The sequence below is a fragment of the Guyanagaster necrorhizus genome (assembly GCF_019112545.1).
Source record: "Guyanagaster necrorhizus MCA 3950 unplaced genomic scaffold BT62scaffold_6, whole genome shotgun sequence".
NCBI lineage: Eukaryota > Fungi > Basidiomycota > Agaricomycetes > Agaricales > Physalacriaceae > Guyanagaster > Guyanagaster necrorhizus.
In genome coordinates this window covers 1,637,338-1,662,092 of record NW_025064885.1, presented here as the reverse complement: position 1 = coordinate 1,662,092, position 24,755 = coordinate 1,637,338, and the positions used below count along the sequence as shown (strand labels likewise).

Below are 24,755 nucleotides of genomic sequence, written 5' to 3'. Positions count from 1 at the left end.
CTGCAAATCTGGACGCCCACGTGACTGCGCACGCCATCCTTCCCTCATGCCGATCTTATACATCTACGACGGTTAGAACACAATGACGCCAATTCTCTCTTGCCATGTCTTTCGCTAGGGTAGTTGCTCCCCGGATCGCCCATATATCCAGCAAAAATCGCATCACTCGTCGCATATCGACAGCACGCCCTCATTTTCCGTGTGTTGAAGCTCACGCCCTTCGGGAGTCTCAGATTCGTCGACAAATTTCCGGGACATCGGTAGTTACCCAGGAGGAAGAGCAAGAAACCGGCCCAGAGCCGCCGTACGCTCGTCCCAATCCAAAGTCTTATAACGTCTATCATCATTTGACTTCTCTGCCACTGGCATATGGCGCATCTCTTCCCGAGTTCGACATTGCGTATGAAACATGGGGCACACTATCTCCGGCAAGGGATAATGTTATTTTGTTGCATACGGGACTCTCCGCATCCTCGCATGCTGCATCAACCTCGCTGAACCCTGCAGAAGGCTGGTGGGAAAAATTTATAGGTCCCGGAAAAGCCTTGGATACTAATCAGTTCTACATAATATGTACGAATGTATTGGGCGGATGTTACGGCTCAACAGGACCATCATCTATGGATCCTTCGACAGGACAGCATTATGCGACAAATTTTCCCATTCTATCGGTATTCGACATGGTGCGAGCGCAGTTTTATCTTCTCGATCACCTAGGCATCGACCGGCTGTATGCTAGCGTGGGCTGTTCCATGGGTGCCATGCAGAGCTTGGCTGCGGGATGGCTACACCCCGAGCGGGTGGGAAAAGTTGTTAGCATTAGTGGTACTGCCCGAAGTTCGCCTTCCGCCGTTGCAATGAGGTATGCCCAACGGAGTGGTACGCAGACCCCCCCCAGACAGGTAGATACCATCGCTAACGTTGAACAGTCCTCATGGCAGATCCAAACTGGAACAATGGTTTTTACTACGATGGCCTTCCCCCGCACACTGGCATGAAGTTGGCGCGGCGTATGTCAACTTGAGAACAATACTATGACGCGGACTTAGTTTTTCCTAGAAATTGCTACAATAACGTACCGCTCAGGTCCAGAATGGGACCTCCGGTTTGGGCGCCAACTTCGTCCTATTTCTGAGTTCCTGGTTTCAGAGGAGAAGCCGCGCGCACCTGCCCTATGTCCAGATTTCCTCATCGAAACTTACCTTGATCATCAGGTATGGCTCTATATTATCTGTAACCAATGTTAACGCCTGCATAGGGTGAACAATTTTGCCTGAAATATGATGCCAACTCTCTCATTTACATCTCCAAAGCGATGGATCTTTTTGACATGACAAGCGAAGTACTTGCCGATCTTCGGTTGGAGCCTATTTACAAAGAAAATGGCACCTTGTCACCGCATCAGCCGCACAAAACATCGCACTCAAAATCGCACCCACCTCCTTCGAATCCGCCCCGGTATCTGCCTTCGCTTGCAAAAGGGATGAAACCATTAGCCAAAATTCCAGTGATGGTACTAGGTGTTCAAAGTGATATTCTTTTCACAATTGAGCAGCAGAGGGAAGTTGTCGATGCTTTGCGCATGGCTGGAAACGATCAGGTCGTGTATTATGAATTGGGCGGCGTTTGGGGACATGACACATTCTTGTAAGTCCAGACTGATCTTTGGCTGGATGTAGCTCAACGTGTCCTTCAGGTTGGACGTTTTGAACGTTGGGGGGGCGATCCGAGGCTTTCTATCATAACAGTGAAGGCGTACATTCATATCTAGCTGTAGCGAGCTCGGAGACGACATTCTCGGACCTCAATTTTGGACCTCTTGGTATTAGACAAAATGTATTGTGACTACCCCTTGGAACGCCGCCAAATAGAGGCGAGAAGCTCAGTGCAGAAATGTACAAGTTAACCACCGATATGTTCGTTTATCACTGGCCTGGTGTACAATAACTCTATAATAATGTTAAACCTGGTGAACCAATCTTTCAAGCTTCTGAGTCGTCTCAGTAGTCTCTAAGACTAAGTGCCTTTCAAATATTTTCTGCTGCAGTTTCCAGAGGGACATGTTAACTACTGGATTCATATGATAGCTTCTAATGCGCCCCATCCATTTTTTCCATGCGCTATCAAGCAGTATTCGAATGCACGAGAAATTAGCAACTTTTTCACGTCATGTAAAGCCTTGCAACCGACCTATAGTTTGTCCCCTAGGGCCCTAGTACTGACCGTTCTAAGTTTTGGTCAAAAATTTTACTACAAGGAATTTGAGATAACGGGGGCAAATCTCAAGTATACAATTTTTTTGTATGTAAGTCGACATACAGAACAGCAGCGATCTGTTGTGGATGGCGGAATCACATGCGTCTGTGGGGTCCGGACCGGAGTAGCCGACGACTTCCCCCCCCCCACGATGGCCAACGACGACACCCCCGACAATGTACCACAGACTCCTGCACCAGCACCACCAGCAGAACCATCTCCAGATGTTCCGAACAGTACTACGGCCCCATCTTCTGTTCAGATTCCTCCCGCGACAGACACGACGCCTGCGATGAGCAGTGTTGATGAGAGGGCACAGCTCGTCTCGAGAGCACGTTCATTCTTGAGATCTCCTTCCACACAACAACAAGACATATTTTCCAAACGAAAATTTCTCCTTGACAAGGGTCTCAATGAGGTTGAGATAGAAGGCTTGTTACGGGAATTGGTACGTCTCTTGAGGCCTCGCAGAAAGCATCTTGGGACTTATCGTTTACCGGCAGCCACCCCAACTTCCCGTAGTACCACCACGGGCGTACCCGCAGCCACCACCATCTAATCTCCCCAATCTCCTTCTTGGAATATTCAGAATATTTTCTTGGCTATTAGGTGGTTCTGCAGCGCTTGTTCTTATATATTACGTGGGTCAGATATGCCAAAGCTGGGTTTTTGTTTTCTAAATGTCCTTTAGCGCTTTCTCCTGCCACGAATCACGCGTACCACAACCGCTCGCCACTCCCTTCGGGACCATCATAGCACCCTCTTTCGGAATCTTACTGCTTCGCTCGCCTCTCTTAAAGAATCTCAAGCTGAAAATCTGACGCTCCTTCCGAAGCCCTACAAGTTCAGAGAGCCCTCTGGGTTTTCAGACTGTCGCTCTCTGAAGGATATACTTCGCGAATGCGAGGAAAAGAAGTTCGAACCTTTCGAAATTCCGCCTCTGACACTACTGCGATGCGGTATTCAGGAATTTGGTGTTGGTAAGGAGGAGGCTGAGGCCAATCCCACAACAGAGGATCTCTTCAGGCTCATGGAGAGTCACATTCCCTGGCTTCTTAGTGATGAAGGCGTCCAGTATGAGGTGCGATTGTTTTCTCTCAACGATTATAGACTGTAATTTATATCTTATATAGCATAAGCTCTGGGAAACTCTGACCACTTTGACAGTATTCAGGTCACTGCCTGAAGATACTCACCCGTCAGATAATGTGCGTTGGACATTTGATCCTCCGACTCCGCCTGTTCCATCACCGCTTCTTAATTCCTTAAATGAGCTCTCTGCTGCTCTTCCACGAGACTCGAAAACCAAGACCACTGCGTTGCAACATACTCTTCAGTCTCTGTCTGACTTGACTGGGTATATCAGTGCTCAAGTATACGTTCCTTTCCGTCCTTATTCGGCTAGTGGGCAGTCGAATAATAACAATACTTCACCAACGCCTGCTGATGAACTGAAACGTGAAATAAGGGCATTGAAAGGCCTGGTTTTGAATAGGTGCGTTTCCTCTGTAACCTTCCAGACCTCGCTGACCAGTTTGTGCAGGCGTTCCTTTATGCCGATGATACCAAGAGCCGGCAGTTCTTCAACGCTGTCACAATCTGTTTCGTAGAAACCTTTATATAAAACGCTCATAGCATGCGGTGACATATGTAATGCCCAAAGCCACACCCGAACAGTGCCTCGGCTGCGCACAGTTGAGGAAGGAAGTTGAGAGTCAGACGTTTGAGAAATTAGAGCCGGAAATATAACATAATTGCAACTGACTGATCCTGAACCTGAACGCGAAATCTCACGTTCATCCAAGCATTCAATGTTCATCTTCAACAATTTTCTCCGGCTTATGAGTGGCCACTTTGCGTATTTATATCAAATCCTTGGTATGTTCGGATGATAGTTGGTGCCTATTATTTCTCCTGTGCGCTGACACTGCTCTCTGGAATGGGCTGTAATGAAGATATCCTAAGCGGTAATTCTTTCTCTGCTAGACCAGCGTGACTTAAAAAACGTCTCGCTTGTCTGTCATAACATCTGGTCCATAGTGGCATATGAATTTGCCCTACATCTATGTCGAGTTCAACTTTTCTATCATAATGAGATAGTTCCATCGATGCTGATAGCTATCCTTAGTACCACAGATGTGTTTTTCTTCATTTCAGTTCTTTCTAGCAGTCGACCGTCTGCCACTACACTAACCAGTCATATGGCCGTGATCGGCATGGGGTGTACAACATCCGAAAAAAATCTTTTCACATATCGGCCGTATTCATGCCCGTACCGTACCGTCAAGGCTCTTAGAGCCAGGTTGGCGGTACGATATACAGACCGACCGTCGCCCATCACTGTACCGTGGCTATACGACCGTATACTGTATACGGTACGGTGCGAAGCCCTAGGACTCCGTGATAAGGCAAGGTGAGAGGATGGGGGTTCTCGGACCCATCTCCAATAGCTCATTATTCACTTAAATCTCCCGCCGCACATCCCTCCTGTGATGACATATCACGACATTACCGGGTACTCAACCTGTGTGCCTCTATTACGGTCATAGGTCATTTTCGGCTGCTATGTTTTCAGCTTTACTACAATCATTGGAGCACCTTGCCGCAGCCGTAGAGTTCTTCACACGGAATGCAGTTCAGCAATTCCTCCGTGACTGTCGAAATGCGTGATGCAGGAAGTCATCAGGACTAACGCGAACAATAGCCGACATCGCATTCGTTCTACGATGAAGAGTAAAAATAGCTATAATATAATCAAGTTGTGATTTAAGCATGCGGGCGTGATTCATCATTATTTAATCATGTTTCCCCTTGCCGACACTGTTCTCGACCGTCGCTTCTGCTGCGAGACCCTCAGCCTCCACCTGAGCCATTACTTTGCGCTCATATGCCAACCGCTCCTCTTTGGTGGCGTTCTTGTTCGCATACTTGGCAGCACGCAGACGGGCTTTCACCTTAATGTAGTTGGTGTCGGTACCAAAAATCCTGTCCCACCAGCGGAACGAGGAAGAGAAGTTGTTTGTGAAGGTCATATGATGGAAATCGTGGTGCTCGGCTCCCGCCCAGAATGGCAGGATGTGCTGGAGAGACCAAGGGAAGTCTGAAGGTGGCATGAGGTTGTAACAAGTACAAGGAGCTGTAAGCGCAACGCACCATAACCGCTGTGAGAATCTACAGCTTGGAAGAGGCGAAGGGTGATCCAGATGTACATCGTCATGATGTGGAAATCACGAGTATAAGCGCAATAGAGAAGGGGGCCAGCAAGCGTCCCCATACCCAAAGCCATAACCTCCGCGGGGTGCGCGTACTCTGCGGCAAGACCGAAGGGCGCAGCATAACGGTGATGTATCTTATGGATATACTTGTAAAAGACACCCTGGTGGAAGAGGGTGTGCGCTACAACCTATCAGACACGATAAACGAGAATACGAGAGGAATCGTACCACCAAAGTGCCAGAAATCTTCAAAGAAGAAGAAGAATAGAATTTGAGGCACCATTGTCTTCGGGGGAGGGAAAGGGACTTGATAGGTGGACATTCCAATCGACTCAGCCAAAGGATGGAATAACCAGATCTGGGGAAGCTCGATGGTGAAGTGAGAGAAGAGAACCAGCTTTGTGCATTCCCACTGATCCTGAACCGAAGGTATCTTTGTAGGCTGCAGCTTCCACTGACGGAAGTAGGGTATGGCGTCAATGATTATCCATGGTATGCAGCGTCCAAAGTAGACGATCTACAGATATTTACAGTCAAGAACAAAATAAATTTCTAACTCAGACGAACCTCATGCATCAAAAAGCTCATTAAGCCTGTCGCGATGACTGGATTGCCAATCCAGATGTACCACGCGATCCATTGCTGTTCAACCCAATTTAATGACTGGAGGTCTGTACCGGCGTAGAGGGACTCGGCAGCCACTGTAGCATTGAAAGACATGACAGAGCGGGTGAAAAGGGCTTCTTCGTCTTGGTCCCTTTATACAGTTGGAAACCGTACCACTTTAAATTTTACACCAATGGCGTGAGGTCATGTTGATACATATTCTACCGACGTATAACGGTCTCGAACGGCCTAGTCTGGACAAATATTGTGACTGCATGTGAGAGTCAGCCGTCAACGCTAGCGCTCAAAGTTAAACAGTGAACTCTCGTTCATTTCCTCTGGCTAAGAAGATTCTCGTGATGTACATGTATTGCGACCTGGAAACGAGGACCGTGACTGTGTTCATCGGAACTGCCATTCGAATGAGACAGGAATAACAGAAAAGTCACTTTGCGCCCTCGAGCCCCTAGATAGATATCTGCAAAGTATTTGTCCGTTACTAGCATTGACATGTTGACAGTGGTATTGGGGTTGAACGAAGCAAGACCGCATTTGTGGCGTAAGAACTTTGTTCTCCATCTCTATCTCTACCACGTCGTTTCGATTCTGAACCCGCTTGTATGCGCCGCTGTAGGATTGACTACCCGATGACCTCTATTGAAATGTGCCGCGTATTTTTTTAACCGGCTTTTGAGCAACGCATGGCAGGGATCTGCGCTTCAGGGCTATTGTGCCTTTTCTTCTTGCCACCATCTCCTTAATTCCCATTTTTACTTAAAATGACTGCTATACCCAGCCCCGAAGAAGGTCTTGCAGAATGGAGCAAGGGAAAGCACACATACGGACTGAGCACCCGTGCCTTTGGACCCAACAATCGCTCTGTCCTACGCAAAAAGAACGTCCCTCTTTGGAGCTCAATCACGTCGGAAATGTACCTAGGCAAATTGTTCCATTAACGCTAGAGAACATTGTCTAGTAAGTTATTTGATATTTGCCGTCGGTAACGTGATTGATCCTTCATAGCTCTGTCACTATTATGGTACAGACAGACAAGGAAAACAGACTTGGTCTATCTGGCGTATGCAAGCCTTGCTCCGTGTCCTATAAATGCTGACTCTGTGTTCTCCCAGGTTTTTCCAGATGCCAAATGAAGATCTTCTGTGCTCCCCACGTGTCCTGAACGTTTTCTTGAAAACCATAGGTACGCTTGCGACGTTTGAGTGTCGAAACCCAGAATGATAAGCTAAAGATGGCCAGTTCAACTACCAAATAAACATTAGTCCAGGTACTTTTCCCTACTAAGTTTCTACAAGTACGACTAGCTACCTAGACGTCACGGCTCTCCATTATCATGATAGCTTCTACCAGACTTCTGTATAAACTATAAATATGCACCATAAATTTGAGTCCGAGTATGCGTATGACTGAGATACAGGTACCAGTAGCTGGAACCCTTCTCATAAGATATTCCCAGACATTTATATTACCTGCTGGCCCCCGATGTCCAAGCAGGGTTGTAACCGGGAGGAAGAATGTCATACTGAGATTCATGATCTTGTATCAAGACAGGACCTGCGTCGGTTTCCTGTCTAGCAGGTCGATTTCTTCGTTCAGTTGGCTGTGCCGTGGTTGTCCCTTTCGACCCGAACACCGTCATTCCATCTTCTGTGAGATGGTACGTCAGCCGACTTGTGGAAGGGAGTTGGTTGAGTGAAGGTGAACGGGCTGCATTGGTAAACACGGAAGATCCGGTACCAGTGGTCGTATTATTTTTTGGATGGTATCCAATTGTTGTGTTCGACGCCGGCGGCATCACGAAGGGTTCAACATATCCTGAGAGCAATGGCTGAAATTCTGCGTTAAGGTTAGATCTCGCTCAAACCACAACAAAGGATCTTACATTGAGGATTTTGATACTGGGGGGATTCGGCAGGATCGCGCAAATCAGTCAAACACGTCGCATTATATCGGGCTTTATTCCCCCTCCAGTGAAATATCATGTACTTGTTTACACGGGAGGAGGAGAGCACCATACCTTTGCCGACAACATAGGAATAGGAAGTAACATGCTGCCACAACAACAGCAATTACACCCACCTTTTAAAATAGTCAGCAGGCATCCAAGCATTTTTTGAATGAATTTGCATACTGTGACGCCAATGACAGCTCCGGTCGATAGTGTATGGTCAGAGGAAGGAGCTGAAGAACCCGAGGATCCGGTTACTGACGCCGCAGAACTCAATGAAGAACTCGTCCTAGTACGCGAAATTGGTACTTCACAGTCCCGACGAAGGGATAGACTCACGATACCGGTACTCCATCCTTTAAGAGCACCTACGCGGAAGTTAGAGCCGGGAAAGGTCTTCTATGTTAGAATAGACACACCTGATGAATATCCATATATTTACCATCTGCCAGGTTCTCGAAGGTGACTTGATACGTTTTGTCTCGATCGAGGTTTGTCTCCCAGTACGTTAAGGCGTCATAAGCGAACCACTTTGAAGTTGAATTGAAAGTTCGCGTAGATGTCGACACCCCGGCTGCGGGGCTTAGCGTAACGCTGTAAGCACCGTGGTCATAATTCGTCGAACCATAAACAAAGACAGCAGAGCTACGCAGATAAGGAAAATCATGGAAGAGAACAGCGAAAGATCTACTCACGCGCTACTGAAAGAAAATAAAATTTTTGATCCCTTGCCTGTCGTGTCTATTCGTGAATACCCTTGTGCATCGTGGTTGGTGTTAAATGGTCCATTGCCATTAGTTGTAAAGAACGAGTCCAATGACGTCGAGCCATCACTAGCCACATCAATTGCAAGATGTTTCGTGTCCGTTATTGTAGCACTATGTTCCAGAGGATGGTTTAAACCATGGATCTGCTCGGCACTGGCAAGAGACATACGCACCCCTCATCACCAACGCCTACGGTCATTAACGCTGACGTTACATTCAACTGCAATGTGGAAGTCGTATTCAAAACCAGCGTGTGGGCTTCATAGTCCAAGCCGTCGTGACTAACGAGGTAGCCATTGGCTGGGTTGCCATCAACGGCATCACCGCCATCAAGTGTCGTGGAGTAGCTGCCAGCAGTACCCGAACCAGAGAGGTAAATCGCGGTGCCCACGAAAGATATTTGGAGGCTCGCGCCCTGCAGAGTTGTACTGTGAAGGGACGTGCCGGAAGCCAGGTTATCTGAGTTGTGCGTGGAATCATAAGAGCTGTCTGGACTATTTGAATAGAAGACTTTCCAAGATGAGTTGAGGTCCCCTTCGCGATACGGAGAGTAAATGAAAGTGGGGGACTGATCCAAAACGGTGAGATTATAGAGATTGGGCGCCATAGAGAAAACTCCAAGCCCAGGGTATGTATGGACCGATAGAAATCAAGACAAGAGTCGCATGGGCGGTTATGTCCCTGGGTTACATTGAGATGACCAGCGTTAGTTATCAAATAGGATTTCATAAGTGTTACAGCCTCCCGATATATTCCTTCATCCAGATCAGCAACACATACTGACTAGCCGACTGAGACTGATATGAAGATGGAAGCCAGAAGGAATTCCAGGAGAAACGAATGTACTTTAGGAATTGATATTGTTCTTCACATGAGTAATTGAATTGCACGAGGCGATTGCCAAGTCGGAAAGAAATTTGCCTGCACTAGTTCACCACCGAAAACGTGGTGCTGAAACCTTTTGTGCCTTTTGTCGTCGGCTGTTACGGTTAGCGTACATAGCAACATGTCAGGGTTGTGAATCAGAACATATCGGTATTGGGGTCATCTCTGCCGCACTTCAGTTTACGGCTTTCGGTAGGCAGTGTAACAATATGTATTGCTGAACGTTGGCCAAACCGTGTCCCGAAGAGGCAGCAAATTTGAAATTGACGCGAAATCGCGTGGGCATTATTTGCACTGCAAGCTTTTGACAAGCTCCCCGCCCAAATTGGTGTTGCCACAACTCAGTCACTGCGTCGACGTTCTTGATGCCATGTATCTCTACCTCGCAAGCAACCCCAGGGCGTTGTATCTTGCTACGAGCTCACAAGATGAACAACTAGGTCGTCCCAAGCGCATTCTTGTCTTTCGTGCCGGCGAGAATTACAACCAGACAGTGGTAGAATTCCTTTCCAAGGACGAAGTAGATCTGTCTAGTGCGGTCAGGTTGACGAATAGGGTTGTGAAGGGATGTCTTGGTCTCATTTCGATAGATAATGGTGTGTTCGGTCCTCCTTCGACATTGTTACCAATATTAATAACCGTATTCCAGACATCTTCCTCGTTCTTGTGACCAGTGCCTCGGAAGTGGGGAATACACGTCCATCTGCACCTTCGTCGGAAGCCGTCGCCCGAATACATGAAGTCGGCTTTTATAGCTTGACATCCTCGGCCTGGGATGATCTCTCTCTCAGTAGAGATCTGCCTAGTCCTGATATTAGTGACTACTCATCGCGCGACAATTATGCTCAGGCCATGCCCTCTTCTCAAGTCTTCGAGCATCCTTGTATGCCATTGACGAAGATATTATCCTCAGGTTCCTTCTACTATACCATAAACTCTCAGTGGGATCTCTCCTCGCGACTTTCTCAGCGACTTGCTCGAGATCCAACCCTTTCCCGGGACCCAGGTAGCTTTGATGAACGATTTGTATGGAACGAATATGTTGCGAGGAGTTTGCTGGAATTTAGGGAGCGGTTGGACCCCCAAGAACGCGAAGACTTGGATCGTTGCCATTTCATTGTGAGTAAGAGAATCTTTCTTAAGAATCTGCTCTATACCGTATACAGATTCTAGCGATCCAAGGATACGTAGGTATCTCATCCATGGCTCTCCCGATGCCCCCAACCGATGGCAAACCGACCATTGCAACTCTATCGTTGATATCCCGACTCGGTTCCAAACGAGCAGGCACCCGTTTTAACACGCGTGGAGTCGATGATGACGGCAATTGTGCGAATTTTGTCGAGGTTTGCTTTTCTCTTGATTTCTGCATTGCTCCTCTAAGCTCCCACCAGACTGAAATCCTGTTTACTACTGATCAGCACACTGTTAGTTATGTACAAGTTCGCGGAAGCGTTCCATGTGTGTACTTCATCTTTTTAACAGAGCATTTTCCCTCAATGTATGTGTCCAATTTTACAGTATTTTGGGAACAGCAAGGTCTTCAAACGTTTGGTCAACGAATTCAGATTACTCGTCCACATGCCTCGCAACCAGCCTTTGAAAGGCATTTTTCTCATCTGACGGAGGAGTATGGCGGCGTCCATGTTATCAATTTACTAGGAACAAAGGAAAATGAAGCAATTCTGACTAGTGCATACGGTCGCCATTTGCGTATAGCTCGTGGAGTGTTTGGTGAATCTCTAGGCATAACGCATTTTGATTTCCACAACGCGGTCAGGATTGGCGGACACGACAGCGTCGTCAGAGAATTAAGGTGCTGTCTTCATCTGTTGCAATCAAATAGGCTTACCTCTTGTGGTTTAGACGAACGGAACCTATCACCGATCATGTTGATCAATATGGATTTACTATGTGTGACACGAACACCGACGAAGTAGTGACGCAGCAAAAGGGTGTATTCAGAAGTAACTGTCTGGACTGGTAAGAGAACCATCAATGCTCTCGTCTCGTCTCATGTGACTTGTAGCCTTGACCGGACTAATTTTGTCCAAGATATCCTGTCTCGATTGACTTTAGAGCAGTACATATTGCTGGTCCGAAGAGAGTGGATCCACTCTCATCCCCTCTGGTCCGTCCATCGAGAACTCTGGGCAGAAAATGGTGACGCTTTATCGAGAATCTACGCTGGTACTGGTGCCTTGAATACAAGTTTCACCCGTAGCGGAAAGCGCACATTGGCAGGTGAGTGACAGGTGCGATACACATGCATTGGTTAACTCTCTAGTAGGTGTACTTTCTGACGCAACTAAGAGCGTTTCGCGTGCATACATCAATAATTTCCAGGATAAGGCCAAACAGACCGCTATTGACATGTTCTTGGTATGTACCAAGTATCCCATCTTGTATGGTTTTTGACGTCTTCTAGGGGAACATGAATTCCCAGAAGATGGTGACTATATTTGATCCTGTTCATGATTCGGTGCGGCAAGCATTAGAACAACGGTATGTGCATGGTTCGGACTTTACTTTCATTGTCTTCATGTGAAGGGCGTAGTCTAGGAGAATACTCCACGACGAAGAAATGCACTATCTTCACTGGTACCTGGAACTTGAATGGCCGCGTGAGTCCCCTTTCCTTCGCTTGACGCTGCAGCTTACCGTAATTATCTCACAGCCGCCTTCTGAGTCTCTAATACCGTGGCTGTTTCCTCGTGAGAGTGAGCATCACGTCGAATATTGACTTCACTATTTATTATGTTGACTTTTTTTTTCACAGGTGCCGGGGAGTGTGTGCTTCCTATAAGTGCACTTGACGATTTCCTAACGCAGGGTGAAGACCCGACATGTTTATTCTAGGATTTCAGGAAATAGTCCCTTTAACTGCACAGCAAATCGTACAGACAGATCCAGAGAAACGGTGAGGCAATATATCGTGGACGCCGTTAGATCTAACACCAACTCAGGCGGATATGGGAGGCTCGAATACTGGATACTCTAGAGCGTCGTCCTCACAAGAAGTCCTCTTACGTTCTTTTGAGGAGTGAACAGGTTAGTTCTTATATCAGTCTATGTATTCAAAATTTGACCACGACAAAGCTGGTCGGTACGGCTTTGTTCGTTCTTGTGAAGGCTGAATTGGCGCCAGTGATTCGGAATGTTGAAGCTACGTCACGGAAGGTGTGTTTCTTGCCGGCCTATAGAGCACAACTTCATTTTGATATTAGACCGGTTTGAGAGGGATGTCGGGCAATAAAGGTGCTGTAGGGATACGCCTACAATACCATGATACCAATTTCTGTTTCCTTACGGCCCATCTTGCCGCTGGTCATTCTAACGTTGATGAACGGAATGCCGACTACAGAACCATTGTCAACGACTTACATTTCCTGAAAGGAAAGACCATATCAAGCCATGAGTACGTGTCTGGCTGGCATTCCCCACTACTTTGTTGATCGTTCTTTGCAGGAATATTATATGGCTTGCAGATACAAACTACCGAATAGATTTGGATAATGAAATCGTTCGGACTTTAGCACAGTCTGATGACTTTGATAGCCTGGTGTCAGCCGATCAAGTAAGAGTCCTACTTTTATACGTTTCCTCACTAATTGTTACATTGCCTCCGTAGCTCAAACAAGTCATGGATGCGGGACTAGCATTCACTGGATACGAGGAGGGTCCACTATTGTTCAGACCGACGTACCGGTACGACGTTGGTACTGATAACTATGATACCAGTGAAAAAGCCCGTGTACCCGCTTGGACCGGTATGATTTCCTTCTTTCTAACATTTGCTTGTATCCTAACCATGTACATAGACCGTATTCTTTACCGTGGAAATCAACTCGATCTCTCTGTTTACTCCCGAGCAGATTTGAGAGGATCGGATCATAGACCTGGTACGTGCATGCATGTATCTTCCATTGTGACCCCTTCCCTTATGATGCTATTCTAGTTTTTGCAATCTTCAGAGCAAATATTCGCATAATAGATACAGCCAAACGCACAGCCCTGCAAAAGGTCCTTCTGGATAGCGTTATTTCCACGGCGCCGGGTGAAAAGTTGGACGAGAAGCTGGCTTCGCTCGTTGTGTCATTGGATCATCAAGATCGTAAGCTCCTCGGTCCTTTCAAGACTTCTATTAACCCGACGTGTGCAGTTCCCTTACCTAGTACCGATGAGAAGGCATGGTGGGATACTCCGGGTGAGCCTCTTCATTTCGATGTCCTCAGTATTCCTGACGTGTGCATCAAGACCTTCCCCAGGGTATGGTGCCAATTTCCGAGTTCAATGACACTCCTAGTCGGCATAGTGCCAGAAGAAATCCATTCGATGAGGAGTCGCCTTCGTCTTCTTCCCCCTCATCATCCGATGAAGAGCTGTTCACGCACGCACTCACTCTCCAAACTCCCTTGGAACCTGCGCCCGCACCGAGAAAGCCACCGCCACCTCCCCCACCATTGCGCATAAAGAGATCAAATGGGTCCGTCTCATAATCACATCCTTGCCTCTCAATCATCATGAACAGTTCCGGACATACTGAACAAACCCAACTAATTACAGTATTAAAATATACCATACAAAAATTCATAATTTTAGATCAGGCCTTGTTTCTTGAGGTCCTCGTACGTCTTTCTGTTATAGACATTGCCTTCCTCGTCCTCCAGCTCTTCCATCGTTTCCTGCTCAAAAATTTCATGGCGTCCCTCTTGCTTCAGTTTTTCAGCAACTGTAATATTATTCAGTGAATCAAAAGGAAAAGCGCAAAGATATAAACTGACGAGACAGAGCATCCTCTATCCTTGTAATCTCATGGAAATGTTTCGTGTTGGGAAGTCCCAAAGCACGCATACCAAAGGCATGTCGGGATTCCTAGCATTCTGTCAGCCCCTTCTATCATTAAAAGGGAGCTGTGCTTACCTGGAAATGACGGTCAAAGTTTTTCCTAGTATCGTGTCATCAGCATGGTCACATAATGATTCAGAAACGACGTGTAACATACCTTCCCATATAAACATGGTCAGAACATATCTCGCATCGGTATTCAACCCCCAGACCATGAAGCTTGTACAACCAATATGGAATGGGTTTTCCATCCCAGCCAAGTGGCAGTTTCAACGGATTATAAATCCGCTCTTCCTCCTCCTCCTCCTGCTGTTCATTTTCGCCCGCAGCTGTTGGTACAGGCGCTGGTGGCTTGGCTTGATCCAGAAGCTCTTGCTCACGTTCACGAGCCGTTAGCGAGAACCGACGCTCAACATTAGACTTGGTGTCGTTCAGTAAGGGAATAAGTGTGACAAGAAGTGCTGTGGAAAGGTGCGTATATAGAGCAGAGTTCCGAAGACGAGACTTTGCAGAAGAATTGGAAGTGTGAGCTGTCTTAGTTTGGGATGGGGTGTGGGTTCCGTTTGGGTTTGCGGGTGCTTCACCAGTTTCGACCTGCCTTGCAGAGGCTTTGATGTGTTTTTTTGAAGTAAGATGAGCATCGTATACAGTCTGCTTGCTGTAATGCTTTTGGCCTTGAAAGGAACTTGGCGTGAATGGCATTTCGTAATAAGGAGTGACACGTACAAGCACTACACCAAATTCCACCAGATTCGCCATTTGCCTGTGACTTTGAGCTGGGCTCTTCCCAAGCCTTCAACTCCCCTGCGTCCCAAAGTTTGGTGAACTCTGTCTCTGCTTCTTGTTGCTGAACATTGATATCAACCAAAGGCTGTGTGCGCCTTGCAAAAGACAAGAGGTATGTGTAAAGATTGGTTATATAGCTGAGAGAAGGATTAATGCAAAGAGAAATACGAAGTGAGATACGAGGATATACTTTTCATAGTCCTTTGTAAAACGTGCCTCCTTCGACAACTCTTGGTGAATAAGACCGCTTTGGGCCGTCATCAGCAAGTCTAGATACTGGAGGTATCCTGGTCGCTTGCCAACATTCTTGATATTGCAGTATGCAGTATGGTTGACATACAAATCGAGATATTTCCCATATGCCTCTTCCCCAGAGAATAACAGGGAAACGGCTGCATGAAGACGCGTTCATCATTCGCGTCGGAAGAAAGAGAGAGTCACGTACGGTCTTCCTCCTCGTAATCATCGTCCCCGTCTTGATTTGGCTCTTCCAACAGCGTCGCCAGTTCAAGACCGAACCCCCCTGGGACAGAATCAGGATACTTGCTGTGGTGCTCTTGTATTTTAACCAACCGCGCATAGAACTCTGACAGGTCGTTGGGTTGCGAAGACACTGACAAGACATCTATCTCAGCCTTGCGTGCTGCCTCGTCCACGTATAGGTTGTTCAACGTCGTCGCCCGTGATGAAATGCGTTCTAGCATCTGTGACGCTCTGTGCTCATTTTGCAGCCTAGTTTCCTGGGTAGAATGCGGCCGCGAGAGTATGGTGTACAATGCGCGCTCAAAGCGTTCGATTTCTTCGTGCGTCTGTCGTTGCACTTCGATGATGGAGTCCATGCCTGACCTTGAAAGGACTTGAGGAGGGAGAAGCAAATTAGAACAAATTTCGAACTCCGAAACCCGCTTCGAAGTCCTTCCGCAAGTAGCATCTCTAGGTGAATCCAAACAAAATTCTCTGCATCTCCGGTGCGAACTACTGTTACAATATGATACTACTTACTGTACATATATACCGGAAAATATCCACGTAGTGAACATGGCCGATCGCGACGCTCTCCTTGTGATAGTATGTTTAAGGTGGCGGAGAGTTCAGCTTGTACAGCCTGACATCCGGTAAATCGACTTCGTCAGAGGGTTCTCGCCATTGGATAGACGATTCCACCGCTGAATGATCTCGAATGGGTAGGTGGTATACATGTTGAAGATTCAGGATAAGCCTGGACACAACCAAGACCGTTATTGAAATAGAGACCCCTTGGGGAATTTGCAGCCAAGGAACCTGTAGAACCATATTCAAACCAAAATTAAGCAGGAACGAGAGGTTGATCCTACGTGAAGTATTCCTTTCTTGTACATGTCATGCCTGGTAACGTAAAATGCTGTTGCTGCATTAGCGCTGAAAGCACACTCGATGCTGAGAAGATGTGTTAAAAATCGTCGAGTTATGATAAAAGAGAAAAGTCTCACATGACGAAGTAGGATATGCTATCGCGGAAAAGAACGTCCAAAACTGACTGTCCGGTTAACAGTCCCTTTTCCCGGATGTGTTTGAAGGCAACTGAAAGCGCCAGACCGAAGAGGACGGTTTCAAGAACCATGGGGAAAAGGTAAAATGTCCAATAATAATGTGGGACACCGGTAGTGATACAAGAATGTATACTGGATTGCGATAGAACTACGGCGGCAATGAGTATCCTTCTATATGAATATGAAGAACCAACCTGTAGTTGTCTTAAATGAGAGGCTGAGGACAGTCACCATTGAAATGAGCTCCCCCAAGAGAAGGGCACAGACAAAGACGAGGATTTTCTTCGACCCTTCATGCATCGCTACCACTCGAAGACTCATCACTGCTCCCCCGATACAGATAAGGAGTATGTTGAAGTACCCCTGAAAACGAAAGAAAATATTGCCTGGAAGACCGTCACTAGTGGTACGGATGGTATAAGAAGTTCCTTCTCACATCTAAATAGAAAGCTGACACCAAGAAGTGCTTTGACAACGTAGGACTCACGTCTGAATAAAGTCAGACCACATCTAAGGAGAAGCCAAACAACAACACTCACGATGTTCGATTGATAACTTGTGATGAACACTGCATTTGGATTCAACGAAAGCCCGTTGTATGAGACACAAAGGTACTGACAAATGCCTTCAACACTGTTACCAGCAATTAGGAAACGAAAACATCCGGCGAAAGATAATACGCACATCAACAAAAACACCCCCAAGTAGCGATTCTGCGCGGCTTGCTGTTAGGACAAAAGGGGAATTGAGAGGATTCGTGCTGACCAGGATGAACAAAGTTTTTGAAGCCGACCACTGTTTTCTCTGACAACTGTGAGCCTTAAAGTCCGATTTTGGGACACCTACCCAGATGTACTCTACCTGTCCCGCTTATCAGAGTATGCAGAAAAGAATGATGAATCAACATACCTCCTGGCCAACAGTAATAACTAAGAAAGAGTTATCAGTGAACTGGGAGTATAACGAATTTTGTCGCAAAGCACCATGATCATACAAAACGACTGTGGTAGCCACCACTAAAGAACTCGGTCAGTTTTTTTGGCGCTGAATGCGACACCGGAGGGGAGACTTACATTGGCACATCCGAACCACATCCAGACCTCTAAGTATCTCCTCGTCGGCCATGACGGTAGGGGTAATGCATGAAAACGGACCCTACATCACAAACCGTGTCTCGTATCTCCTATGGCTGCCTCCTTTAGCCTGATGGCAGTGATCAACAGGAGAATTGATCGGTATGCCAAAGCGGTCAATAATAGTTAGTAACACCACAAATTATTTAATCACAAGTCTGAATATGCGCGAAAGCTGGAACATGATGGGTAAGCCACCTCCACTCAAGGCCCAACCCTCCTCCCAAGACAGGCTGAGGATGACCCCTTTGGAGTTAAGATGTCCCCAACAGTTCTATGCAAAGTCACGGAGACGCGATCATTCGGGCGCAGCTAGGAGCGCTTCAACCAAATAGTGTATGCCTGCAGATCTATATTGGCGTTAAACCTTGTAAAACATTGTGAGATAGACTTTCCCCTAAATAGCATGAATACATGTATTGGGTTCCTGGCAATGGTGCCTTGATATGGACGGCCAAGGGTCTCCAAGGCTGAACATTACTGAGATGTTGAGGATAGGTACGACAAAAACCATTTTTCTGTAAAAGGGCAGTAAGAACTGGCAAATCAATTTACCTTGCTCAAGAAGTGTGACACGTATGCAGATAATTTGAAGCAGTTTTTATGATTCATTCTTCGTATTAAATATGTAGAACAATCTGGAGGACGCATGAGGATGAATGACGCTGGTTAACAAGACCCACTCACACCACGTAGAGACGTGACAACGATACATAGTGCTAAAGGTAGTATAAAGTGTATCGTCGATTGCCGTAAGCTCTCGTTTGGCCCCGGTAGATAGCTAGAGGCTCAGGATTCTCTACGACGACCAAGCCAGTTTGCCATTGGGTATTGATGGTACAAATATCAAAGCTTGTACCAAGCCGGTTAGGAAATAATGAGTCGAGGACAGTAAACAGTCAGAAGGAGGGCCGAAAACATTGCATTTGTTTGCTTGGTTGGGCTTGATGAATTTGTCGCTGCGTGCGCTGTCGGGGCATGTTGAACCCAGTGGCTACTGGGCAACTCAATAACATCCACCTAAAATCGATATTGCCGGGCATGCTGACGACGTTGCTTCGTCGTCGTGTAAGACGATGGTGTCTGCTACCGCTCGTCGAGGGTCCGTGCGCGACCTAGATTTCCCACGTCTGCGTCTGACATAATAACCCACCGCCCACGTTCTCCTCCGCCCGTGCTCTCCTCGTTGCTCCGAAAGCTTCAGTCCACTCCCTGGTATTTTGTTTACGATGGACATGGAATCTCAGCAACAGCTCATGCAGCAGCCTATGATGGGTGACCAACAGCAGGAAGGCGCCATGGACGAGGCCTACTACACAAGCACTGACGATTCGACGCTGACGGGCGGGCTGCCCATCAACTTGGATTCCCTTCGAGACGGCCCGCCTGGCACGAAACCATTCTACCCGTATTCGACGCTCATTCGGTGGGTGCGGTGCTCTCTTAGAATCCAGCCTGCTCAGTCTTCACTCTATTGCCTGTAGCTATGCCATCAAAGGTTCACCCAATCAAAAGCTTCTGCTCGAAGACATTTACTATGCTATTGAGTCTCGGGTACGTGGCATGCAATCTAGTCCAGTCGCAAGGTCTAACAGCCTGTTCAGTTCCCCTATTTTCGAACGGCACCGGCTGGGTGGAAGGTGAGCTTACCATGATTTACCCTACATTTGTTACGTTTAGGACAATTATATGTATTCGTATTTGATGGTGCGAGACGCGTCGCGCTGTTGATGCTTGACTGGCCCTATTTGTTGTTTTCGACAGGCGTGCGATACACACCGATTGCTGACACACCTTTTTTCGTCTTGCAGAATTCTGTTCGCCACAACCTATCCTTGAATCCCTGTTTTGAGAAGCTTCCCCGTCCGCTCACCGACCGAGGCAAAGGCTCCTATTGGGTGGTAAATGACAGTGTCGACCCCCGGACAGGTGTGCATCGTGTTCGCAAGAAGAAGACGAAGGGAGCGAAGGCAGGGAGCGGAAACAAGTCAGATGGCGGTGACGGAGACTACCAGCCACCTTCAGGCTTCGAAGATCCGAATGCATATGGTACCCCTCCTATGCCAGGGCCCGACAATGATGGCAGTCCCAACAGGGTTCCACCAGCGCCCTTTCCACCGTACCCTGCCCCGTAGGTGCCACTCATTCGATCTGTGTTTACCCATGCTGACATCCGAATAGTTTTGATCCCAATTTCCCTATGATGGCTGGCATGCGATTTCCTATGCCTATGCCTATCTCACCAGACGAGGGTCTTGAGATGGATGAGCATGGTAACATCAATTGGCATCATGCTTGGTTGAAGGAGATCGGTCACCTACAGCAAGTTACACAAGAGCAAGAGAAAGCTGGGGCTGACCAGGAATGGTTCCGGATGATGCTCTTCAAGGTTCGGTCCGCGCTGATGCCTCCCATGCCTTTGGGGCCGGATGGAACGCTTCAAATGCCTCCCCACATGATCCCGGCTCATGCTCCGGAGGACCAAAGTCAGATTCAGGTAGCGCAACAGGTGCAGTAGGAAGGGAAAGCTCTTCATTAACATTTATTCGTGTTCTCTGTCGCTGTGGATATGCTTTCTTTTTTTTTTTTCGCTATTGTACGCCTAATTGTTGCGGTTTCTATGGTACTATGGATAGTGGATTTTATTGAACTCAATCGGTAGAGAGACTGAAATGCCATGATTGTGAAGGACTGACGTTGCTGTTTATTTGCTTGGTCGGGTTTTCCTGTCTTTGATAAATATTATCGGCAAATGTTGAACCCAGTGGCTGTAGACACACTACGTCCTCTTGCTCCCTCTTCCCCTTTCTCCTCTTGGTTCGATGCTCTTTCAAGTTCTCCATCTCTCGCTCAATAGCCCGTTATGTCCTGCACGGTCCGTGCGCTGTGTCCAGCCTTTCCCACGGCGAGTCTGACATAAGCCCCACTTGGCCTCGTTGATTCACCTTCCATCATCGACGCCCCAGCTCTCACTAAACGCCCGTCAAATTCAGGATTTACTACTGTATTCTTGGTTATTTTTCGAAACAATCTAATGGCACAAACAATGACGATCTTGGGAGACTTGGGGGAACAGCCGCAGGAAGATATGTCTGTATATTATCAGCCACCTCCGGAACCAGAGAACGATGTGCAGATTACTGGAGGCTTGCCGATTAACCTTGATTCATTGAGGGATGGGCCGCCGGGAACAAAGCCGTTCTATCCATATTCAACATTGATTCGGTGCGTCGTGCTGCGTCGTAGGAAGCTTTCGCAGATCTTGATTGAATTGTATAGGTACGCTATCAAAGGGTCACCTAACCAGCGGTTGCTCTTGGAAGATATTTACTACGCTATCGAATCCAGGGTACGTCGATCCTCTGCTTGTGCCACAATTCTGACTGTTCTTAGTTTCCCTATTTCCGTTCCGCGCCAAATGGCTGGAAAGTAAGTATTTCAAACATTTCCTCTCGTCAGAAGGGTCCAGTCGCCGGTAATTGTGTGATCGACGGTTGGCATCAAATATGGCGACCCGCGCCTGACCGCGATGCCTTGTTGATGTTTGGCTGGCCATATTTACACCTATCATCACAAATTCTTCATGCTGACATTCTTTTACGTAGAACTCAGTCCGACACAACCTCTCACTGAATCCGTGCTTTGAGAAGGTGCCTCGTCCGCTCACTGACCGGGGCAAAGGCTCCTATTGGACGGTCAACGAGAATGTCGACCCACGTACTGGCGTGCATCGTGTGAGGAAGAAGTATAACAAGAAGGGAGGCAAAGGGCGCAGTTCGGAGGAGGTTCAAGAAATGGAGAACCATGCGACCGATAGCTATGAGGATCCTCATGCCCAATACGTTTCGCCCGAGGGAGATGCCAGTCAACAATCCCAATCGTCTTTTCCTCAGACTTATCCTCCTCCTCCGTGCGTAGTGTCATTACCATGTTGACGCTTGATCTCAGTTTTTTTTGGCAGGTTTGATCCCAGCTTTATGTTCGGTATCCCACCACCCGTCCCAGGACCCATGCCAATATTACCCGACGAAAATATGGAACTTGATGAACATGGCAACGTGAACTGGTATCATGCTTGGGTCAAGGAGATTGGCCATCTACAGGCGGTTACGACGGAGCAAGAGAAGGCTGGTGCTGACCAAGAATGGTACAGGATGATGCTGATCCGAATAAGGACGGCTCTTATGCCTCCACCTATGCTAACAGAGCTCCCCCCGCACATGGTTCCTCATCCTCCTACCGATGGGCAGTAAGTGTCGGCGTCCGAAGGACTCTGGCTTTCCCTTCTTGTCGAGATGTATAATACTGGACATTGTATTCGTGATACTGACTACAATACTTCCTTAATGCTGAGTGATGTCGATGACAAGAATGTTAATAAGCGCTTGAGCCCAGTGCGAATGGAATTGTCAGCAATGGAAATAAGAATAATGAAAAGGAGAAAAAGAATTCGGAATTTTCAGACTCCACAGTGTCTCGGCCGATCTTCGTTTTCGGACTTGCTTTCCGCTTCATTTCTTCATCCCTCTCTTCCTTTCCACCGTCCAGCATGTCTCCTACTGCTGTGTATTCAGCGTATGTGCCTCCGGCACCAACACCAGTAAAGGGCCCAGCTCTCGCCGTCGGATCTCCAGCGACGGCTCTTGATGGACAGTATCAGTCGATGGTAATGGAGCTGGAAGCGTCGAGGAAGGTCGACCGGCAGATGCTTGACAGAATAGTCGATGGAGGTTCGTTTTGTGTGCTAGGGTTATATAGAGCACTGATAATCTAACAGCTACCTCACTGGTGGCCTCAACGTACTCATCGATTCACGTTGCTCTCTCATCCACCGACTACGATGGTCTCCTACCCAACATTTCTTCCCTGCTATCTCAGTTGCTCTCGTCCCTGATACCATTGGGTACGTTGCACCTACACAACATCTCTCTCGACTCCAAGGTCCCGTCGGAGGTGACCCTAAGCGGTTTCACGATCCTCTCAGTAACTTCTCCATCCACTCTCATTGCCCAAAAGCCAGTGCATGCGCTTGCTGCGACTGTTCCACTCAAAAAAGCCGACTCTGTGAATCCACCATTATTACTTCCCCTACGAAAAAAGACAAATTCTGGTGCAAAGAAAGCACTGTGGACGCTGAGCACACCGGGGACCCCGCCGATTGACGCAGAGGCACTCTTGACGGATTCAGACAAGGCGCGGCCATGCGAGCCTGTCACAGCTTCGACGGGGCCACGGAGAAAGAAAGCGTGTAAGAATTGTACTTGTGGACTGGCTGAGCTGGAGGCAGAGGAGCTCAAGCAGAGCCAAGTCGTTGTCGTTGACGGCTCGGAGGATGGCGGGGCACGGGCCATGTCGCGGGAGGAAAGGGAGAAGCTGATTAACAGCACACCAAAGGCGACTAGCAGCTGTGGGAACTGTTACCTCGGTGATGCGTTTAGGTGCGCAAGTTGCCCTTACCTTGGTACGCCTATTTTATTTTTCTCTTTCTTATGGTTTGCTCACATTTTATCAGGACTTCCTGCATTCAAGCCAGGTGAAAAGGTTGAGATTGACTTCGGAATGGACGACATTTGAGTGCTGGGAAGGATATACGATACTTGTAGACATGTACTTTCGTGTAAATTTCATTTGCTGACTAAATGTAATTGCTGTTCTGTTACCTTGATGCATTCATGCCCTTCATTTCGTTGTTACTTCGCAGCCAGCTCCGTCTGCTCATATATGCGCCTATTCCATTCTTAATTGCACGTTTCTACCCCATAACCAAGATTACAGGGAGAAGCATGCAGGTTAGTCCGGCTTACTCCCATTCGACGCGCATTAATGCTTTGCTTCCAGCCTACAATCAATCCAGACGAGAATCAGCTCTGGCATGACTTTGCATTACTCGACAGGGTTTCAATGCAGGCTAGAGCCAATTTTAAACGAGGAGATATCGTTACCCTGTTGTGTGTTCAGTCTTCATTCCGTGTGTAGACGTTTTGAGCGCGATCTAGCTCTCCGATAGACCCAAAACGCTTCATGGTGAAGCGAGTCATTGCTAAGGAAGGTGATATAGTGGAAACACTGCCGCCGTATCCTCATCCTCAAGTATGTGTTCCAGAGGGACATGTCTGGGTGGAAGGTGTGCTCTCATTTTCATATTAGTCGCGTTAATCGTTCATCTGTTCTAGGTGACGACCCATACCATAGCGACGATAGTAACACCTTTGGCCCAGTGTGTGGATTCTCGCTCTCTCTTGCTGATTCTCATTAAAATGCGTAGATACCAGCTGCGTTGATCGAGGCCAAGGTGCTGTTCATCGTCTGGCCCTTAAGCCGTATCGGTTCGCTACAGACACCTTCAGTGCGACATCTCGGTCGCTTGACTAGAGGTAGTCCGGAACACAGAGCTGCTGTGGCTGCCGTTGAAAGGGAAAAATGGCGCGAATCGAGAGTTATCCCGGCACGCTGGTAGTGTGACGATTTATCTCGTTTTCAGTGCTTTTTCGCTGTGCCCATTTGGCCACCCTGTCCTTACGAAGTTGAAGAGCCAGGCGTGTTCAGTAGACTAAGATGTGCGAACAGAAAAATTACAGGTGGTTGAAATTTTCGGAAGAGAAGCTAATGATGTCGTTATCCAGCGACCGTTGTAATGGCATTGATAGACATGTCGTTGAGGGCATACAATAGATTCATCCTCGGAAGCATTTCTGTCCAAAGAGTATCGTGCTAACATCCTTGATGAGGAGATCCGTATAGGTATGTTTTAGCAGATGATACAA

The 24,755-nt window shown here is 47.5% G+C and overlaps 12 protein-coding genes across 12 annotated transcripts; 7 read left to right on the top strand and 5 right to left on the bottom strand.

The window, feature by feature from the left end:
- Positions 1-32: 32 nt before the first annotated feature.
- Positions 33-1,931, top strand: BT62DRAFT_964602 (homoserine acetyltransferase). Its single transcript, XM_043188740.1, has 5 exons — positions 33-879; positions 930-1,010; positions 1,060-1,214; positions 1,259-1,647; positions 1,697-1,931. The coding sequence occupies exons 1-5, from the start codon at positions 105-107 to the stop codon at positions 1,743-1,745; spliced, it is 1,449 nt and encodes a 482-aa protein (XP_043042919.1). The 5' UTR covers positions 33-104; the 3' UTR covers positions 1,746-1,931.
- Positions 1,932-2,391: 460 nt separating this feature from the next.
- On the top strand, positions 2,392-3,997 carry BT62DRAFT_964598 (uncharacterized protein). The gene is made up of 5 exons (XM_043188739.1): positions 2,392-2,704; positions 2,760-2,897; positions 2,948-3,337; positions 3,390-3,751; positions 3,800-3,997. Exons 1-5 carry the CDS (start codon positions 2,408-2,410, stop codon positions 3,864-3,866), a joined length of 1,254 nt encoding a protein of 417 aa, XP_043042918.1. The 5' UTR covers positions 2,392-2,407; the 3' UTR covers positions 3,867-3,997.
- A 954-nt stretch (positions 3,998-4,951) lies between these two features.
- BT62DRAFT_1073886 (C-4 methyl sterol oxidase) lies at positions 4,952-6,276 on the bottom strand. Its single transcript, XM_043178974.1, has 4 exons — positions 6,039-6,276; positions 5,700-5,988; positions 5,410-5,652; positions 4,952-5,356 (listed from the first exon to the last, which is right to left on the bottom strand). Exons 1-4 carry the CDS (start codon positions 6,189-6,191, stop codon positions 5,052-5,054), a joined length of 990 nt encoding a protein of 329 aa, XP_043042917.1. The 5' UTR covers positions 6,192-6,276; the 3' UTR covers positions 4,952-5,051.
- Positions 6,277-7,418: 1,142 nt separating this feature from the next.
- BT62DRAFT_683260 (uncharacterized protein) lies at positions 7,419-8,108 on the bottom strand. The gene is made up of 2 exons (XM_043181857.1): positions 7,978-8,108; positions 7,419-7,931 (listed from the first exon to the last, which is right to left on the bottom strand). Exon 2 carries the CDS (start codon positions 7,888-7,890, stop codon positions 7,561-7,563), a length of 330 nt encoding a protein of 109 aa, XP_043042916.1. The 5' UTR covers positions 7,891-7,931; positions 7,978-8,108; the 3' UTR covers positions 7,419-7,560.
- A 155-nt stretch (positions 8,109-8,263) lies between these two features.
- Positions 8,264-9,417, bottom strand: BT62DRAFT_917966 (uncharacterized protein; the record flags this gene model as incomplete). The annotated part of the gene is made up of 5 exons (XM_043184068.1): positions 8,264-8,332; positions 8,383-8,442; positions 8,463-8,688; positions 8,739-8,963; positions 8,984-9,417. 5 exons carry the CDS (start codon positions 9,415-9,417, stop codon positions 8,264-8,266), a joined length of 1,014 nt encoding a protein of 337 aa, XP_043042915.1.
- A 613-nt stretch (positions 9,418-10,030) lies between these two features.
- BT62DRAFT_985712 (inositol polyphosphate phosphatase) lies at positions 10,031-14,406 on the top strand. Its single transcript, XM_043189960.1, has 22 exons — positions 10,031-10,291; positions 10,345-10,814; positions 10,862-11,041; positions 11,090-11,156; positions 11,217-11,511; positions 11,562-11,678; positions 11,725-11,939; positions 11,986-12,077; positions 12,124-12,200; positions 12,253-12,319; positions 12,373-12,415; positions 12,475-12,484; positions 12,535-12,615; positions 12,662-12,746; positions 12,795-12,875; positions 12,923-13,113; positions 13,164-13,272; positions 13,327-13,465; positions 13,517-13,597; positions 13,654-13,809; positions 13,858-13,902; positions 13,953-14,406. Exons 1-22 carry the CDS (start codon positions 10,066-10,068, stop codon positions 14,192-14,194), a joined length of 3,069 nt encoding a protein of 1,022 aa, XP_043042914.1. The 5' UTR covers positions 10,031-10,065; the 3' UTR covers positions 14,195-14,406.
- BT62DRAFT_888020 (uncharacterized protein) lies at positions 14,294-16,168 on the bottom strand (the record flags this gene model as incomplete). Its single annotated transcript, XM_043182944.1, has 7 exons — positions 14,294-14,427; positions 14,480-14,570; positions 14,619-14,643; positions 14,701-15,217; positions 15,270-15,466; positions 15,520-15,721; positions 15,775-16,168. 7 exons carry the CDS (start codon positions 16,166-16,168, stop codon positions 14,294-14,296), a joined length of 1,560 nt encoding a protein of 519 aa, XP_043042913.1.
- A 235-nt stretch (positions 16,169-16,403) lies between these two features.
- On the bottom strand, positions 16,404-17,983 carry BT62DRAFT_1002986 (uncharacterized protein; the record flags this gene model as incomplete). Its single annotated transcript, XM_043176894.1, has 8 exons — positions 16,404-16,610; positions 16,664-16,745; positions 16,799-17,006; positions 17,053-17,221; positions 17,543-17,662; positions 17,705-17,719; positions 17,768-17,874; positions 17,932-17,983. The coding sequence occupies 8 exons, from the start codon at positions 17,981-17,983 to the stop codon at positions 16,404-16,406; spliced, it is 960 nt and encodes a 319-aa protein (XP_043042912.1).
- A 1,017-nt stretch (positions 17,984-19,000) lies between these two features.
- On the top strand, positions 19,001-20,687 carry BT62DRAFT_929381 (uncharacterized protein). The gene is made up of 5 exons (XM_043185710.1): positions 19,001-19,417; positions 19,476-19,545; positions 19,596-19,631; positions 19,803-20,122; positions 20,173-20,687. Exons 1-5 carry the CDS (start codon positions 19,221-19,223, stop codon positions 20,507-20,509), a joined length of 960 nt encoding a protein of 319 aa, XP_043042911.1. The 5' UTR covers positions 19,001-19,220; the 3' UTR covers positions 20,510-20,687.
- A 77-nt stretch (positions 20,688-20,764) lies between these two features.
- On the top strand, positions 20,765-22,362 carry BT62DRAFT_929379 (uncharacterized protein). Its single transcript, XM_043185709.1, has 5 exons — positions 20,765-21,216; positions 21,271-21,340; positions 21,385-21,420; positions 21,597-21,901; positions 21,953-22,362. Exons 1-5 carry the CDS (start codon positions 21,038-21,040, stop codon positions 22,242-22,244), a joined length of 882 nt encoding a protein of 293 aa, XP_043042910.1. The 5' UTR covers positions 20,765-21,037; the 3' UTR covers positions 22,245-22,362.
- A 178-nt stretch (positions 22,363-22,540) lies between these two features.
- Positions 22,541-23,668, top strand: BT62DRAFT_964581 (DUF689-domain-containing protein; the record flags this gene model as incomplete). Its single annotated transcript, XM_043188738.1, has 3 exons — positions 22,541-22,721; positions 22,769-23,452; positions 23,504-23,668. 3 exons carry the CDS (start codon positions 22,541-22,543, stop codon positions 23,563-23,565), a joined length of 927 nt encoding a protein of 308 aa, XP_043042909.1. The 3' UTR covers positions 23,566-23,668.
- On the top strand, positions 23,645-24,677 carry BT62DRAFT_929377 (LexA/Signal peptidase). Its single transcript, XM_043185708.1, has 5 exons — positions 23,645-23,780; positions 23,830-23,939; positions 23,988-24,115; positions 24,165-24,208; positions 24,257-24,677. Exons 1-5 carry the CDS (start codon positions 23,664-23,666, stop codon positions 24,446-24,448), a joined length of 591 nt encoding a protein of 196 aa, XP_043042908.1. The 5' UTR covers positions 23,645-23,663; the 3' UTR covers positions 24,449-24,677.
- Positions 24,678-24,755: the final 78 nt, after the last annotated feature.